Source organism: Gopherus evgoodei, chromosome 2 (genome assembly GCF_007399415.2).
Source record: "Gopherus evgoodei ecotype Sinaloan lineage chromosome 2, rGopEvg1_v1.p, whole genome shotgun sequence".
Classification (NCBI taxonomy): domain Eukaryota; kingdom Metazoa; phylum Chordata; order Testudines; family Testudinidae; genus Gopherus; species Gopherus evgoodei.
The window spans coordinates 153,136,419-153,153,323 of NC_044323.1; the positions used below are offsets into that span (position 1 = coordinate 153,136,419).

The 16,905-nt window shown below is 41.3% G+C and overlaps 1 protein-coding gene across 13 annotated transcripts in view; it reads left to right on the forward strand.

Annotated features, from left to right (window-relative positions):
• SLC23A2 (solute carrier family 23 member 2) overlaps nt 1-6,045 on the forward strand; it is a 129,082-nt gene extending 123,037 nt beyond the window's left edge. For all 13 annotated transcript variants that reach the window (XM_030551993.1, XM_030551995.1, XM_030551996.1 and 10 more), the window contains one exon: nt 532-6,045. In XM_030551993.1, coding sequence (XP_030407853.1) covers nt 532-764 — 233 coding nt within the window. In that variant the 3' untranslated portion in view covers nt 765-6,045. The remainder of the gene's footprint in view (nt 1-531) is intronic.
• The last annotated feature ends 10,860 nt before the right edge of the window (nt 6,046-16,905 follow it).

A 16,905-nucleotide genomic window follows, 5' to 3' on the forward strand; every position in this document is an offset into this window, starting at 1 on the left:
CCTTAGTAGAAGATCATATAAGGCCTGACCCTACTTCCATCAAGTCACCATTGACATAGGGCCGGTCTACTCTACGGGGGCTGTGGGGTTGGGGAATAAATCTAAGTTATGCAACTTCAGCTACATAAATGACGTAGCTGAAGTCAACGTACTTAGATCTACTTAACCCCGGTGTCTTCACTGTGGTGTGTCGATGGGAGACACTCTCCTGTCGATTCCCTGTGTGCTTCTCATTGAGGTGGAGTACCGGAGTCGATACTAGAGCGATCGGCGGTCGATTTATTGCGTCTATACCAGACATGATAAATTGACCCCTGCTGTATCAATTGCTGCCCGTTGATCCGACCGGTAGTGTAGACAAGCCCTTGACGGTGTAGGAACTACCCTGTACTAGAGGTTCTATCTTTGCAGTGAAGTTCTGGTTTTCCCTCCCTGAGAATACTATATGTCTTCCTAGACTGACTGCTTGCGGAACATGATGTCTTCGAAGTAGAATGACTTTCCCTTCCATTTTTTTTTATTTAACTTCAGGAAGCCCTGAGGAGAGAGGAATCCAGAAATGGAAGAAAGGCGTGGGCAAAGGCAGCAAGTCCCTGGAGGGCATGGAAACATACGATTTGCCCTTCGGCATGAACTTTATCAAAAAGTACAGGTGCTTCAGCTTCTTGCCCATCAGTCCCACCTTCATGGGCTACACGTGGAAAGGCTTCAGGAAAAGCAGTAACTGCAGGGGTTCAGATGAAGACTCTGAGGCTACCGTATAGCCTTGGTTGCAATTATATTATCTCGTTGTAGTAACAGATGTATTTGCAGTTTCTTGCTGATTAAGAAGCATTAAAATATATGTTTTGTATATCTGCATTTAAATTCTGGAACCAGAGCTGAGACAGATTTAAAAAAAAAGCTTTCCTGTTGTGGATGGTGATGGCTCTATATAGTGTGTCTAATTGCCTAATTGGTTACTGATCTGGGTAAAATTGAAGTGCCCGAGTCCCATTTTCAGAACAGGTTTAGGTCCCTAAGTGCCTAACTCATTTTTGAAAGTGGAACTTCAACTCCTAAATTACTTAGGTGCTTTTGAACATCTTATCCTCTGATTATTTTATTTAAATCATCGGTGCTGGTGTTTTCGGCACATCCATTCCTGGCAGAGTTAGTTGTGCCAGAAAATTTGAATCCGTGTGTGAAATGAGTAAATACCATTTTATTCACTTGTAAAACACAGACACCAAAATCAAGTCCGTTGTATTTTTTTCCAGTTATTGCTCATACATTCCATATTTTTTCCACACAGCCATCTGTAAATCAGACATTATATCGTTGTGGCTAATGGGTATATCACTAGAATATCTTTGCAGTCATTAACAATGCATTCAGAGATTTCCAGACGACAATTTCCTTACTAAATTGTGCCAGATAAAAGCACTGATTTACCCATGTGATCTACTACTGTGCAAGAATCACTTCAATATCTTTTAGATATGTTGCTCTTGTCTACCTGGAAGCTTGCCACCTAACTGGTACCTGAGTCAAAGTTCACTTTAAGGGAAGTGTCAACTTTATTTTTACTTGGATAGGGAACAATTTAACTTGAAGAGTGATAACATTTTCCTAGCCCAGCAGCTTTTATCATTACAATACAGTGCATATATCCACTTTAATCACAGACTCTTCCTGAATGAAAATGTGAATTTATCTAAGCAGCCCCATATATGTAGAAATCAACAGGCAAAATATCAGCATGTGCTTATTCTGACTTGACCTAATTTTTTTCATCTTGCTCAGACTATCTCTGTCTGACTAGTACTGCTTGAATAAGAGTGGCCTATGTATATGCTGCCTTTTTTCCCTCCTCTGGGGACTAATACAGCAGCTGTTTGTTTTTACAAGTGGATTTTTTAAATAGCAGACACACTACATTTGGCATCATCATCCACTGGATGGTTTTAACGGGTATTGGGCCCAGTGACGGTGCCATTCAGATATTTTTTTCTGGAATAGCCTCAGCTCTGATGTTATGTGGATGTTAATACTCATCATGCGTTCATAATTATAAGGTTTTATTCATGTTTAATGTTCTTACTATTGCAAGTTAGTTTTAGACGTCAGTGTTTCAGTGTGGCCCAAAAAAGCATTTTTAAGCTGTGGAGATCATCAGGGAAGTGTAGTGTAATGTACTCTTAAGGCCAGTATGCTCTACAATGCTTGCATTTTGTATCTCTGGATAAAAAATAAAGGTAGATACTGTAATTCGCTAATATATTTATCAAAGTTGACTACTGGACAAGAGCAGTAAATTGTGTTATTGAAGCATGGAAGGGCTGGGGTGGGAGAGGGGAGGGGAAGAAAATTGCTTAATGGATCAGTATTGAATAGTGCAGAGTCAAAATGATTCCATTGATATAGTTTTCAGCATGTCATGGCTGTTTATGCAACATATTTTTATACAACTTTTTCCATAACAAACCATGTATTTGTTCTTGCTCCAAGGAACTTTCAGTAGTTTGCAGTTGTGGCGTCAGTTGGACTTTGCTGAAAGCCGGTCAGAAGAATTGTTGTGTAATAGACAAGGTTATGTCACCTGTAGTGCAAAGCTGATCCTGTATCTTTTATTTTGCTCTACAGGCAATGAGAGGGGTTACAGAAATTACCCGTCTCCATAGGAACGGATTTGGCCAAGAGCACTGATCAGTAACACTAAGCTTCTAAATTTTTCCACCTTTTATTTTATGTGCAACCAAAGATGTGAGGGAGTTTCAATTACAAAAAGAAAAGCCGCTTGTATGAGGTGGTTATAATCATGTAAGATGCCAAAGTTGGTTCTTTTATAAATGTGGGGGCAGGAAGGCAAAAGTTTGAATTAAAGATGATGCCACTCATTAAAAACAGACTTCTCGATACTTAAAATCTAATGGTACATTTTGCTCTGTGGACTCAGCAGCGAATGTCATGTTTGAGGCTTGTCTGCTCTTTTCCCAAAAAAGTATGTTAATGTAAGGCAGTGGAAAGAAACTAAAATGTTACAACAACTTTAGGAACCATTTGGCTACCTTACAAGATTGCTGGCAGAACGACTTGCATGTTAACCCTGTAATGCTAGGCAGCTTGTGCGTTCTTGTATTAGCATGACATGTCATGCGGTAGCAGACCACACAATGGGAAATCCTGACTTGAAAATTAAATAGATTTTTTTTCTACAAGATCTTTCTTTGGATGAAGTAAAGCGCTGTTGCACGCACACACAGAAATGGCCTCTTTAACATGTTTGAAAAAATAACCACTTTAAATAGTCTTTAGGTGCTGCATGGTAGTTTGAATCAAATAGTTGAACCGTCACTCTGAGGATTTGTTTTTCTGAGATACGCTACCATTCTTGACAGAAGAAAGTACATTGGCTTATGGAAAGCCAGAGTCTCCTCCACCTAAAATCTTATAGTTAGATTCTTTCCTGGTCCTACCATGCTGATTCCATTGACTGGGTGAGAGAAGATTAGCAAAATATATACTGGAGGATCACAATATTTAGCTGACATGCTTTGCTTTTCTAGCCACCTTAAAAACTAGTATTTAATGTGGTCAAGCAGTCCATTTTGCAACCAAAATCCTGAAACATTTAACTTCTGAGAGAGGTGACTTCTTGCATCCTCTTCTTTTAAGAAAGCTGATGGTTAAGTTGAGCCTTGATTTTGCAAGGATAACCAGAAGAGAGCTGATGAAATGCTGCTTATCGCAAAATGTTTTAACAAAGTCACTGGCAGTACACTTAACATCTGATGTTAACTGCAGCACCCAGAATGTTAGATGTCTCTTTGTGTGTATCTTAGCTTTCTTCAGATAAGATTAGGGGGGAAAGCTCATGTGCACAGTTTTGCCTGGGGAAGAGAAATCCCGCTTCTTTTTGTGTGTCTGTTTTTGAGAGGAATCTACAATTGCCAATCAAATACTAAGTGCAGATTTTTAATACCCTTGTTTATGGTAGGAGAGTCCACACCCCCGAGAAAACAAAACAACAGAATATTTGAATTTTGGTTAGAATGGTGTGGAAATGCTGTTAACTTCAGATGATGCAAAGTTTACCATATGAGGTGCCGTAGGCAGATACGTTGCAGAAGTTTGCTCTGTAATTTTGAAAAACAGTTGGATACTTTAAAAGTTTCTTGTTTACATTTATACTTAAAGGGGTAAGTTGGTGGGGGAGATGGGAATAGAAATATGGTTGTTATTGCAATAGTATGTTTTTGCTGTATATGTAATTGCCTTTCTAATTGATAAATTAGACCATAGTGTATAAAGAAGACAACACCTACTAAAGGACTAGAAAAAGATGGTGTTTCAACTAGATTTAAATATAGAATGGCAAATATTCATGGCAAAATATCATGTTGTTGTATCAAAGGTGTATAACTATATTCAAAGCAAAACAGCTTTGGGGCTTTTGTAGCCATCCTTTTATTATATTGATCTTTTTGGTTAAATTAAGAACTCTTGCTAACAAGTTTTCTAAATAGAACATTGACAAATTATGCATCTTCAAAATTACATTTCATAGTACATTTACGTCTATGATTGACTAATGTCCATATTAGGATGTGTTGACTGACTGGCTTGATCAGTAACCTATTGGGGAAAACATGACTACTTCTTTTTTCTTCCAAATTCATACTCGGGATTTGCGTTACACCTTTTAATACTGACTTTCAATATGGCAACTTGGTCTGTACATGAATATTGCAGTATTTCCATATATTAAAAATAACATTTCCACTCAGGATAATTTTTACAGGTTTCCTGGGAGGGGGTGGTATGATTGTCATGACAATGTCATGTGATGATAGAATTTCTTCATTGACGAATCGATAGTAGTTGTGTATACTTTATTTACCCGTGTTTGTTGTTCCTGAAAAATGAAGAGTTTCTTATTGTTCACCTCCCTACTGAAATATCCTTACTCGCAAAGTAGAATCAGCACTTACAAATTGAAATCCTTGGTACTATTTATACCGCAAGAGGCGTCAGTCAGGTGAGAACAATCCATTATGGCAATACCTTCATACCAAAACAGTGTCTCAAATATTCAGTTGATTAATATCACTTATGGTATAAGCAGCACTACAGGCACATGTGGTTTACAAATAGCCAACATTTGATGGTTTAAGTTAACCATTGGATGTTTGCATACAATCCAAAGCAGCTTGTGCTAACATTTAGATCTGAATAAAAATGCCTGATGGACCCGCACAACCTAGCTTTAGTTTTTGTAAGTGGCCTTCTCAAACCAAAAAATACCACTTTTTCCTCTCCAGAAAATCTTCCGGTGGTTTGTTTCCCATTTGGTGCATGTCTTGCAGGACTTCTTGCTCAGGCTTATGTTAACCTTCCTGGACGTGGGATAACAAATATTGCATGTCCACCTCTTTATATAGCTTTTATAATACTGGAGGAGGCCACACGCTTGCCAGTATTTAGCTTCCGCCCATGAGTCTTCTATACAACATAGTGCTGGGCTGCTTTAAGTGTTGGGGATTCATATTTAGCAGCATCCAAGCCATTCCTGTCAGGTTACAATTTGATTGTGACTGTGCATTGTCATCAGTACTTATTAATATCGAAGATGTATTTAGACTTGCCTCCTGTGTTATCTGGCATTTATTGTGTCATCTTTGCATCTTGCTGCCAGTCCAAATTATTGTATTTTGTCTGTTTATAACAACCTTTGGCATAACAAACTATTGACTGTTCTTAAACAGTGGGGATAAATATTTTTCCATGAGGTTTTTTTGACTGACTTGGGCTGTAAACATTTTTATTTTGTTACATACCAAGGGTTTTCTGTTTTGTTTTTTTTTATTTTATTTTTTGAGACGTGTAATTCTTTTATGGAGTTTTCGTATTTTGTTTTTCTAACATGGCTTCATTAAACGTTTAAATATTTAAAAAATATGTAATATTTGGACCAGATGTTGTGAATAATAGTAGATAAAGCTATTTTATTCTGTATTTTTAAAGCCTTTAAGTATAAATAAACGCTGACATAGATGCAACTTGGCAGTTTGTTGGTAGTACTCACTTTTCAAGAAATATGGAACTTGCACAAAGAGAAGCAACGGCTTATTTATAATTTTTATTTACAGCAATGTCTTAAATCTTCCCGTTGGGATTGGAGCTCTATGCTTTGTGCTTTACAAATACACAGAGGCAGACCATAGGCTTACAATCTAAATAGACAAGATAGGAAAAGGGCAGGAAGGAAAACAATCACACAGATTGATCACAGCGCAGGTCCTTAGGAGAGCTTGGAACAGAGGCCCCCTTCTGGTTCCCAGTCTAGTGCCCTGTCTGCTAGACCGCAGTGTGTTCTCTTAATCCACTTTAAAGGGCCAATGAAGAGATTAATACTAAGATTCTAAGGGAATGTGTTTATTTTCCTGTTTTACTCCCTACCAGCATATGAATAGACCAAATAGCTATTCCAGGGCTTTTGTGCTATTTTTGCTACTATTTTTGAATGGCTTTTGAAAACAGCAGAGGTGATGCATTACCTCTGCCAGAAATCAGACCAGTATGCTGCTTCCTAAGCTACACAAAGAGGAATATGTGGTTGACAGTTTTTATTAGACAAGCTATTCCTTAGAACAAAGTTGTTAAAATACAAATGATTGCACAATATGTACTGTGTGTGTGTGTGTGCGCGCACATTTGGTTCTTTCGAGGTTTGGTTTTAAGAGGGTATGTCTACCCTGCTCCCCCCCGATCACCACTTTGAGTATTGTATTCTAAACTATACAGGATGCTGGTTCTTCAGCCTGGACTTTTGATTATAGAATTTACTCGTTGCACTCAAAAGTGTGCACTCTCCTAACCTGATTCAGTCAGTTGCTATTACAAGAATTGGATATCTCTTGTCGGGGGGTTGCGAGGCATGAATAAAAAGGAGGAAGTATCTGAATGAGAGACGCTCAAGCCAGCTCATTGAACTTGGACCCTGTTGAGGGAAAAACACAGTCAGTTGAGTTTCACAACTGTCAGTCTAAATATGTAAAGAACTCTCTCTCTTGTCAGGCATGTTCCAGGAAATCAGTTTTTAAAAAAATCAGTCCTCATCAGTAAAAAGAATAAATCACAAAAACAATCCATCTTTATGCAATTGAGTTTTGATCCAACCGTGTACATAGCATCATGGCCATAAAGCCTGTTACAAAATGGCAACGTCTGCGCAGTTCAGTCTATGTATCAGTTTAGCCGCACTATCTGCTTTCAGGCATAAACTAAGGAGGGGTTGTGCATCTGATCTGTTAGGAGCAAATCAAAGCGGGAGGCTCCTCGCTGAGTCATTAGAAGATGTTGGGAGGCACAAGCCCAAGGGTACTCCTGGCTAATTTCAGCGATTTGTATCCCCTGTGGGCTGCTGTTACTTTAACAATGTCAAGTGTGTAAAAAGTTGCCTGGAAGCTTCTGTACCTCTGCTTCACTTGCTCTGTCATTGTCCTGTATCAGTGGATTAGTTGTTCACACCATGTCCTTTTTCATATCAATACAATCCAGAGTCTTTCCCCCTGCCAAGATCCAGCAGATGCAGGACCTTGGACAGCTGCTAATTGGGAAGTCAGGATCCAAGAAACTTCCCCCTTTGCCCTGCACTTTTTTAACTCCTGCTGGAGAATATGGGATGATGTGCTCTAGGAATTACATTGAGGGAGTTCTATGGCCCCTGTTACGCAGTAGGTCAGACGAGATGATCACAACGGTCCCTTCTGGGCTTATAATCTATGATGCTGTTATCATAGCATTCCTTCTCAGATCTGAACCTTAAGAGTTCAGAAAATGAGATACTAGCACCTGAATCCTCTAAGATTAATTACCAGCTTAGATCTGATAGCACTGCCACCACCCAAAAATATAGTGTTTTGGGGCACTCTGATCTCTCCAACCTTCCCTGGGGACCCCAAGAACCCAGATCCCTTGGGTTCTTAAAACAAGGAGAAATAAACCATTCCCCCCACCTTTTCCCCTCCCAGAATTTCTCTCCCTGGGGTATCCTGTGATACTGATCTAACCTCTAAATCACCATACAGAGAAGCATCTCCCTTCCTTTCCACAAAGAGGCAAACAGATTCAAGGAAAACAAAGAGATTCTATCTCTTCCCCTCCCGTCTCCCCCCCCCCCCCCACCCATCCCGGTGAGTATCCCAATCCCCTGGAATAACACAAGGGAAACAAGGAAGAAAAAATCAATCAGGTTCTCTTTTACCAAAAAAAAAAAAAAGTTTTAATAAAAGGAAGGGAAAAGTAAGGAATTCTCTATAACTTCAAGATGTAAATATTACAGGGTCCTATAGCTTACAGTCATCAGAAAGAGACCTTCCCCCTAGTACCAATACAAATCAGAATATTCCCAGCAACTACACATATAAAAGTTAACCAGCCAGATCCACAATTGCAAATAGAGTAAAAACAATCAAAAAGCCTAAACCGCCTGTTTTTACTTACTATATGAAAAGAAACTTAGAGAGCTTGTAGTAATGTCTGGTCTCTCTGACTCTCCCAGAGAAGAACACACAACACACAAAGAACTCACACCCAAACTTCCCTCCACCCAGATTTGAAAGTATTTTGTCTCCTGATTGGTCCTCTGGTCAGGTGGTGCAGGTCACTCTTTGTTAACCCCTTTACAGGTGAAAGAGACATTAACCCTTAGCTATCTGTTTATGACAGCTGTCCACATCAATTCCAGGAAACTGGAGAGAGCCTCCGAGCCCACATCAGCAGAGTTTTTACCATTGAAGCAACTGCATTTTTCTTTGATGTGTTCCTCTGATCCTCACATCTAAGTGACAGTAAGAGAGTCCTTAATAGAAGGCAGTGCCAGTTGCCCTCTCCTGCCATTGATTAAATCCCACTGAACAGAAGAAATGAATGACAATAATACATTTATGAGGGAAGAAGCATGGCCTCTCTAGCAGTTAAAATGCAGGGCTAGGTGTCGGGAGGCCTGGCTTTTATTCCTTCCTTTGCCACTGACCCACTGAGTAACCATGAGAAAGTTATTTAGGGCTTGATTGTCAGAGGTACTGAAGACAAAAGGAGCTGTGCATGCACATCTGAAAATCAGACATTTAATTTCCATTTCCAGGGAGAGAACTGCCCTTGGTGGCAGGGACTGATCTTGCATGGTGTCTGGTAAACACGCTGAGCCCTGCGGAGAGATGCTGTAAGGTGCATATATGTACACAAAGCAGATCATCATCGCCAGGGGCTCCTCGGTTGTGTCTGCCTGTGACAATGGGGGCAGCAAAGTGGAAGGGCAAAGGGAGTTTGCTACATGCCATGTACAGACCAGTGGTGCCCCCTGGCTCATTCCCATCTGTGCTGCAACACTTAAATGTGTAGGCAGATGATGGTGGTGCAACCTTGTATCCCGAAACAGAAGCTGTTTTAGTGTGGAGAGGGCCCGAATGAATGCTAGGGACTTGAGTTGGTCATTCTGTTTCATGGAGGAGTTTGAAGTTTTGTTTTGTTTCAGAACAAAAATAAATTTCAGAATTCCCTGAGATGGAATTATTGTTCGCTCTACTGGGAGCCTGCTCAGGCACCATGCTGGAGCAGGGAGCTCAGGCTGCCAGAGATCTGTGACCTTGGAAACTGGGCTTCCAGGTTCCCAGCAGCCCACTGGGTGCGCTGCCAAGGAATCACGTGGGTGAGCTGGCAGGAATCCAGGTAGAACTTCATCAAAATTGACTCAGTCCCACAGAACACTTTGATTCTGACAAACCGGCAACTTCTGACAGGAAAAAAAAAAAACGTAATCCAAACATCACCATCCAGTGCTACTAGATATCCCAATGCTTGGCTGTTGGAGGTGGTTTTAAAAAAAAATCCTGAAACTTATTTTTGGAAAATGTTCTGGGTTTTCTTTTTCATTCTTTCTGCCTTTAAAAAAAATTCACAGTTTTCAGAAATAAAAATGTCATCCAAGTAAAGAGTTGGTTTTAAAAAAAGGTTACTTTGAGAATTTTATTGGCTTTTCCCAATTTTCTACAAAATATTTTGGAAATAAAAAAAATTACACTTGCTGAGTGCAAAGCGCTTTATGAAGGAGCAGGAATCATTAGCCCCATTTTACAGATGGGGCAACTGAACAATAGGAAGGCTAAGTGACTCAGATGAGGCTGCACCATGAGTCAGGAGTAAGACTAGAATAGAACCTGTGCTCCCTATGGTTGGAAATGGAGTGTCTCATTCTTCCTCATAGACATTAAAAAATAAACATTTGACTTCCTCATAGAAGATGCTTTATTTAATACCGAGAGTAAAGGGATTTGCTTAGAGATCTGTTGTAATCTTTATTTTAATCAACACTCCTCCCAAATATTCTACTGGTATGGTCCTGCTGGTCAATTTCCCCCAGTAGACAAGCCCTGAGTGTAAAGAGAGGATTTCTCTCTGTAGATGTCCACATCAAGAAATCAAAATGTCTCCTGTAGGTTTAAGCGGAGGCACTGCTGGATATTTTAACCTCCCATATTACTACAGCTGAGTGTCAGTGTCTGAACACAGCTTTGTTGATACATTTGTTCAGTGACTGGCCATTTTGTGAGTGTGGTTTAGCTTTGCCCTCCACTCCCAAAGCTGAAAAATACAAGAGAAGCTGTTCTGAGTGACAGCCTGATACCAGCTTATACTGGTCACCACTGTTTAATCAGCTTTTCTGTTCATATTTAGAACCATAACACTAGAACCTTAATGCCCAAATACATCATCAGCAATTATTTGTGGCATCCATAGCATTGCCCATAATATATTGAGACATCGGCCCTGTGGGACAACAGGCCTAAGTTAATTTCCTAGTAATTAGATATTTGAGATGGCTGATGTCCCAATAAATTATTGACCTTTAGTACTTCGCACTTATATAACAGCTTTCATCTGATGCTCATACAATGTATTGCAAACATTAAATTAACATAAACCCTTCTGGTACTCTGTTAATAGATGCTGAAACTGAGAGCTGGAGGTTAAAGCTAGGTACCCACATCCAGCTTGAGGCATGTCAGGGTATGTCTACTCTGCATGCTAAGCCTGGTACTGTGGGACCCAGGCTTGTGAACTCAATGTTTCCAAGCCCTCACTTGAGTGTCTAGACCGCATTGTAAACCTGGGTTTACAATTGCCAGGCCTGGGTCTCCCACTGTGCACTACATAGACCTGCTGACTTGAGTCTGTGGCTTGAGCTGCATCCACACTGCAGCATGACAGGGCTTGAACCTGCGTCACAGTGTGAATAGGGCTCTGAGCAGCATTGCCAACTCTTGCATTTGTATAGCAAATCTCACGTTATTCCGTCTTTCTCTTAAAGCTCCAGCTCCTGGAGACAAGACATAAACTGAGAATCTCAGCTTTCATTAAAAAAATAAAAAGGGAATTTCTGGCACACGTGGTTGAGATAAGCCTGAAACGTGACCCAAGTGTAACCCAGAAAGTTCAGAACCAGAAGGCAACTAAAAAGAACCCCAAATGCATGTATGATTAAAGCGATTTTTAAAGGAGTCTGAAGGTTTTTGAATGCTTGGGGATGGTAATACTGCAGCTAGCAGGTGCCACTGAGGCTGAACCAACATTTCGCCTCTTCAAAGTGAACCCTCCAGCTTAAGGTGGGATGGCTTGTGGGGGGAGGCTTGCCCTGCTAAGACCTCTGCTGGTTCTGCTCTGTGGATGCACCCAGGATAACAGCTGTTAGGGCCCTCAATCCTGCATCTTCCACCAGGGCTGAATTGGCAGCTGAGGGGAGGGAGGGAACAACTTAACCTTCTGGTAGAGCCAATGGAAAGCTGAAAGGGGATTTGAGACTAAAGTCAGCCTGGAAGTAAATACAGTTGTTGTACAGCAACATGCCATCTCTCTGCTCAGCCCATAGCAGCCACCGCTGCCACTGTCTGCACTTCCCCAGGGCCTGGATGTCAGCCCAGCTCAAGCTGCAGATTCCAGACGGTGAAGGGGGGGTGTCAGCTAGTTTGAACCCGCTGTTGTAGGGGAGGGGACAAGCACACCTGCAGCTGGACTCCAGGGGCAGAGCTGTGAGCACAGTCCCGCTGCCCAGCGAAGCTTAGGTTTGGTTTCTCTGTGCAGCAAAAGAGCTGCATGAAAGTATTTTCACAGGCATTAGCGCCTCTGGCTTCCTGTTAGGGTGGCGGTGGCTCTGTCACAGCCCACAAAACCTCAGGAAACGAATACTAACCCCTCGCTCTTACATAGCGCTTTTCACCGGTAGAGCTCAAGGCACTTTACAAAGGAGGGAAAAATCCAGAACCCTCATTTAGATTGAGATTGGACATTATGAAAAACTTCTAACTATAAGGTTAGTTAAGCACTGGAGCAGGTTACCTAGGGAGCTTTGTGGAATCCCCATCATTGCAGGTTTTAAGGACAGGTTGGACAAACACCTGTCAGCAATGGTCTAGGTTTGCTTGGTCCTGCCTCAGTGCAGGGGGGCTGGACTTGATGACCTCTTGAGGTCCCTTCCAGCCCGACACTGCTATGTGCTTTTACGGGGCTGATTTTCAGCACGACAGGTATCCAAGTGCCTCTTAGATATCAAGTATTTCAAAGCATCAGCAACTCTCTCTCTCTCCCACTTTGTCCGGTCCTGAACTTTCCCATTACTTCTGGGATGCTCAGGCCCCTTTTAAAAGAAATTGACCAGAAACACATCCAAATTTAATTAAAAAAAAAAGCTAATCAAAACAAGCTAATGTTCACCACTGCACAGGATGGGGAAATGCAATTAGCCTTTTCCAATTGTTTATAGAAAACTATGAACAACTGAAGAAAAAGACGGCTGTATTAAAATCAGGGAGTGAGCCAACCAGTCTGGCTTGAGGAAATGATAAGGCTATATTATATTGGCATTGAGAGAACAAACTGAAGATGGACATACATATAGTAAGAGAGAATACAGGCAAGTCACATCTTAGGCACATTTAACATGTGCAAATTCAGCTTTGCACGGTCGGCAAAAACGGGAAAAAAAAAAGAAAAATAACAATATAAAAACTGCATCTGTAGTGCGAGTGATTCCGCCTGCCATTTAACTCAATGAGTGTTTCACTATACGCGGTTTTCGCTTTAAGCGCTAACCACGGAACGGAACCCCCGCGTAAGATGAGACTTGCCTGTACCTGGCTCGACGAGCTTACAGCTGCATAGACAAGCCAGGTATGTCATCACCAGCAACAGAGACAAGGACCAGCAGGGAAAGAAAGATAGTTCTAATCTAGCCAATTTAAGAAATTCTTTCCTGTCCCACAGAACAAGTTCAGGACACCAATGCTACACAAACACACCAAGCCCCCATTGCAAGAAGCAGCTTGGAACAAAGATTCATAGACTCTAGGCCCACGTCCAAACTACCCCGCCGTATCCGCGGGTTAAAATCGATTGCTCGGGGATCGATATATCATGTCTAGTCTAGACGCGATATATCGATCCCCGAGCGCGCTTACATCGATTCCGGAACTCCATCAACCCGAACAGAGTTCTGGAATCGACACGGAGAGCCGCGGACATCGATCCCGCGCCATCTTGATGGGTGAGTAATTCGAGCTTAGATATTCGACTTCAGCTACGTTATTCACGTAGCTGAAGTTGCGTATCTAAGATCGATTTTCCTCCCCTAGTCTGGACGAGGCCTAGGACTGGAAGGGACCTCGAGAGGTCATCGAGTCCAGTCCCCTGCCCTCACGGCAGGACCAAATACTGTCTAGACCATCCCTGATAGACATTTATCTAACCTACTCTTAAATATCTCCAGAGATGGAGATTCCACAACCTCCCTAGGCAATTTATTCCAGTGTTTAACTACCCTGACAGTTAAGAACATTTTCCTAATGTCCAACCTAAATCTCCCTTGCTGCAGTTTAAGCCCATTGCTTCTTGTTCTATCATTAGAGGCTAAGGTGAACAAGTTTTCTCCCTCCTCCTGATGACACCCTTTTAGATACCTGAAAACTGCTATCATGTCCCCTCTCAGTCTTCTCTTTTCCAAACTAAATAAACCCAATTCTTTCAGCCTTCCTTCATAGGTCATGTTCTCAAGACCTTTGATCATTCTTGTTGCTCTCCTCTGGACCCTCTTCAATTTCTCCACATCTTTCTTGAAATGCGGTGCCCAGAACTGGATACAATACTCCAGTTGAGGCCTAACCAGCACAGAGTAGAGTGGAAGAATGACTTCTCGTGTCTTGTTTACAACACACCTGTTAATGCATCCCAGAATCACGTTTGCTTTTTTTGCAACAGTATCACACTGTTGACTCATATTTAGCTTGTGGTCCACTATGACCCCTAGATCTCTTTCTGCCATACTCCTTCCTAGACAGTCTCTTCCCATTCTGTATGTGTGAAATGGATTGTTCCTTCCTAAGTGGAGCACTTTGCATTTGTCTTTATTGAACTTCATCCGGTTTACCTCAGACCATTTCTCCAATTTGTCCAGATCATTTTGAATTTTGACCCTGTCCTCCAGAGCAGTTGCAATCCCTCCCCATTTGGTATCGTCTGCAAACTTAATAAGCGTACTTTCTATGCCAACATATAAGTCGTTGATGAAGATATTGAACAGAGCCGGTCCCAAAACAGACCCCTGCGGAACCCCACTTGTTATACCTTTCCAGCAGGATTGGGAGCCATTAACAACTACTGAGTATGGTTATCCAGCCAGTTATGCACCCACCTTGTAGTAGCCCCATCTAAATTGTATTTGCCTAGTTTATCGATAAGGATATCATGCGAGACCGTATCAAATGCCTTACTAAAATCTAGGTATACAATATCCACCGCTTCTCCTTATCCACAAGGCTCATTATCCTATCAAAGAACGCTATCAGATTGGTTTGACAGGATTTGTTCTTTACAAATCCATGCTGGCTATTCCCTATCACCTTACCACCTTCCAAGTGTTTGCAGATGATTTCTTTAATTACTTGCTCTATTATCTTCCCTGGCACAGAAGTTAAACTAATTGGTCTGTAGTTTCCTGGGTTGTTTTTATTTCCCTTTTTATAGATGGGCACTATATTTGCCCTTTTCCAGTCTTCTGGAATCTCTCCCGTCTCCCATGACTTTCCAAAGATAATAGCTAGAGGCTCAGAAACCTCCTCTATTAACTCCTTGAGTATTCTAGGATGCATTTCATCAGGCCCTGGTGACTTGCAGGCATCTAACTTTTCTAAGTGATTTTTAACTTGCTCTTTTTTTATTTTATCTTCTAAACCTACCCCCTTCCCATAAGCATTCACTATGTTAGATATTCCTTCAGACTTCTCAGTGAAGACCGAAACAAAGAAGTCATTAAGCGTCTCTGCCATTTCCAAGTTTCCTGTTACTGTTTCTCCCTCCTCACTGAGCAGTGGGCCTACCCTGTCCTTGGTCTTCCTCTTGCTTCTAATGTATTGATAAAAAGTCATCTTGTTTCCCTTTATTCCCATAGCTAGTTTGAGCTCATTTTGTGCCTTTGCCTTTTTAATCTTGCTCCTGCATTTCTGTGTTGTTTGCCTATATTCATCTTTTGTAATCTGACCTAGTTTCCAATTTTTATGACTCCTTTTTATTTTGTAGGTCATGCAAGATCTCGTGGTAAAGCCAAAGTGGTCTTTTGCCACATTTTCTATCTTTCCTATCCATCGGAATAGCTTGCTTTTGGGCAAGAATCAGTTTATGAAAGGGATTATATGATTGGTTTGCCTGTCATAGCAGGGGGCTGGACTCAAAGATCCAGCCCCGTCCTATGTTCCTATGACTCCTACATTCTATTCTCAGCTCTGCACCAACCTGGGCAAGTTACTTAGGCCAGAACTTCTAGACACTTGCAAGGTGCTCAACACCGGGGTAGATCAGACCACTTAGGGTATGTTTCCCCTGCACACTAAGCCTGGGCTCTGACTCAGGTTTGAGCCCAAATGCCAGTTCCATCCACACACATCAGCCTGATGGGTCAGCAAAGGCTCAGAACACAGGACCTTGCTAGAGGAGTGGATCAGAGTAAGAGATTCCTGCATTGAGCCCAATAGCTTGTGCTAGAAGCTAGCGTGAATAAGCTAGAGCAGTGGCTCGCAGCCTTTCCAGATGACTGTACCCCCTTCAGGAGTCTGATTTGTCTTGTGTACCCCCAAGTTACACCTCATTTAAAAACTACTTGCTTACAAAACCAGATACCAAAACACAAGTGTCCCCAGCACACTGTTACTGAAAAATGGCTGACTTTCTCATCTTTACCATATAATTATGAAATAAATCAATTGGAATATAAATATTGTATTTATATTTCAGTGTATAGTATACAGAGCAATATAAACAAGTCATTGTCTGTATGGCATTTTAGTTTGTACTGACTTCACTAGTGCTTTTTATGTTGTAAAACTAAGCAAATATCTAAATGAATTGATGTACCCTGTCTTAAACAGATAGTTAAGGGTTAATGTCTCTTTTACCTGTAAAGTGTTAAGAAACTCAGTAAACCTGGCTGACACCTGACCAGAGGACCAATTGGAGGACAAGATACTTTCAAATCTTGGTGGAGGGAAGTCTTTTGTTTGTGCTCTTTGTTTTGGGGGTTGTTCACTCTTGGGACTAAGAGGGACCAGATGTCAATCCAGGCTCTCCAAACCTTTCTGAATCAGTCTCTCATGTTTCAAAATTGTAAGTAATAGCCAGGCAAGGCGGATTAGTCTTATTTTTGTTTTCTCAACCTGTAAATGTTCCTTTTTTGCTGAGAGGATCTTACCTCTGTTTGCTGTAACTTTGAACCTAAGGCTAGAGGGGGTTCCTCTGGGCTATATGAATCTGATTACCTTGTAAAGTATTTTCCATCCTGATTTTACAGAGATGATTTTTACCTTTCTTTTCTTTAATTAA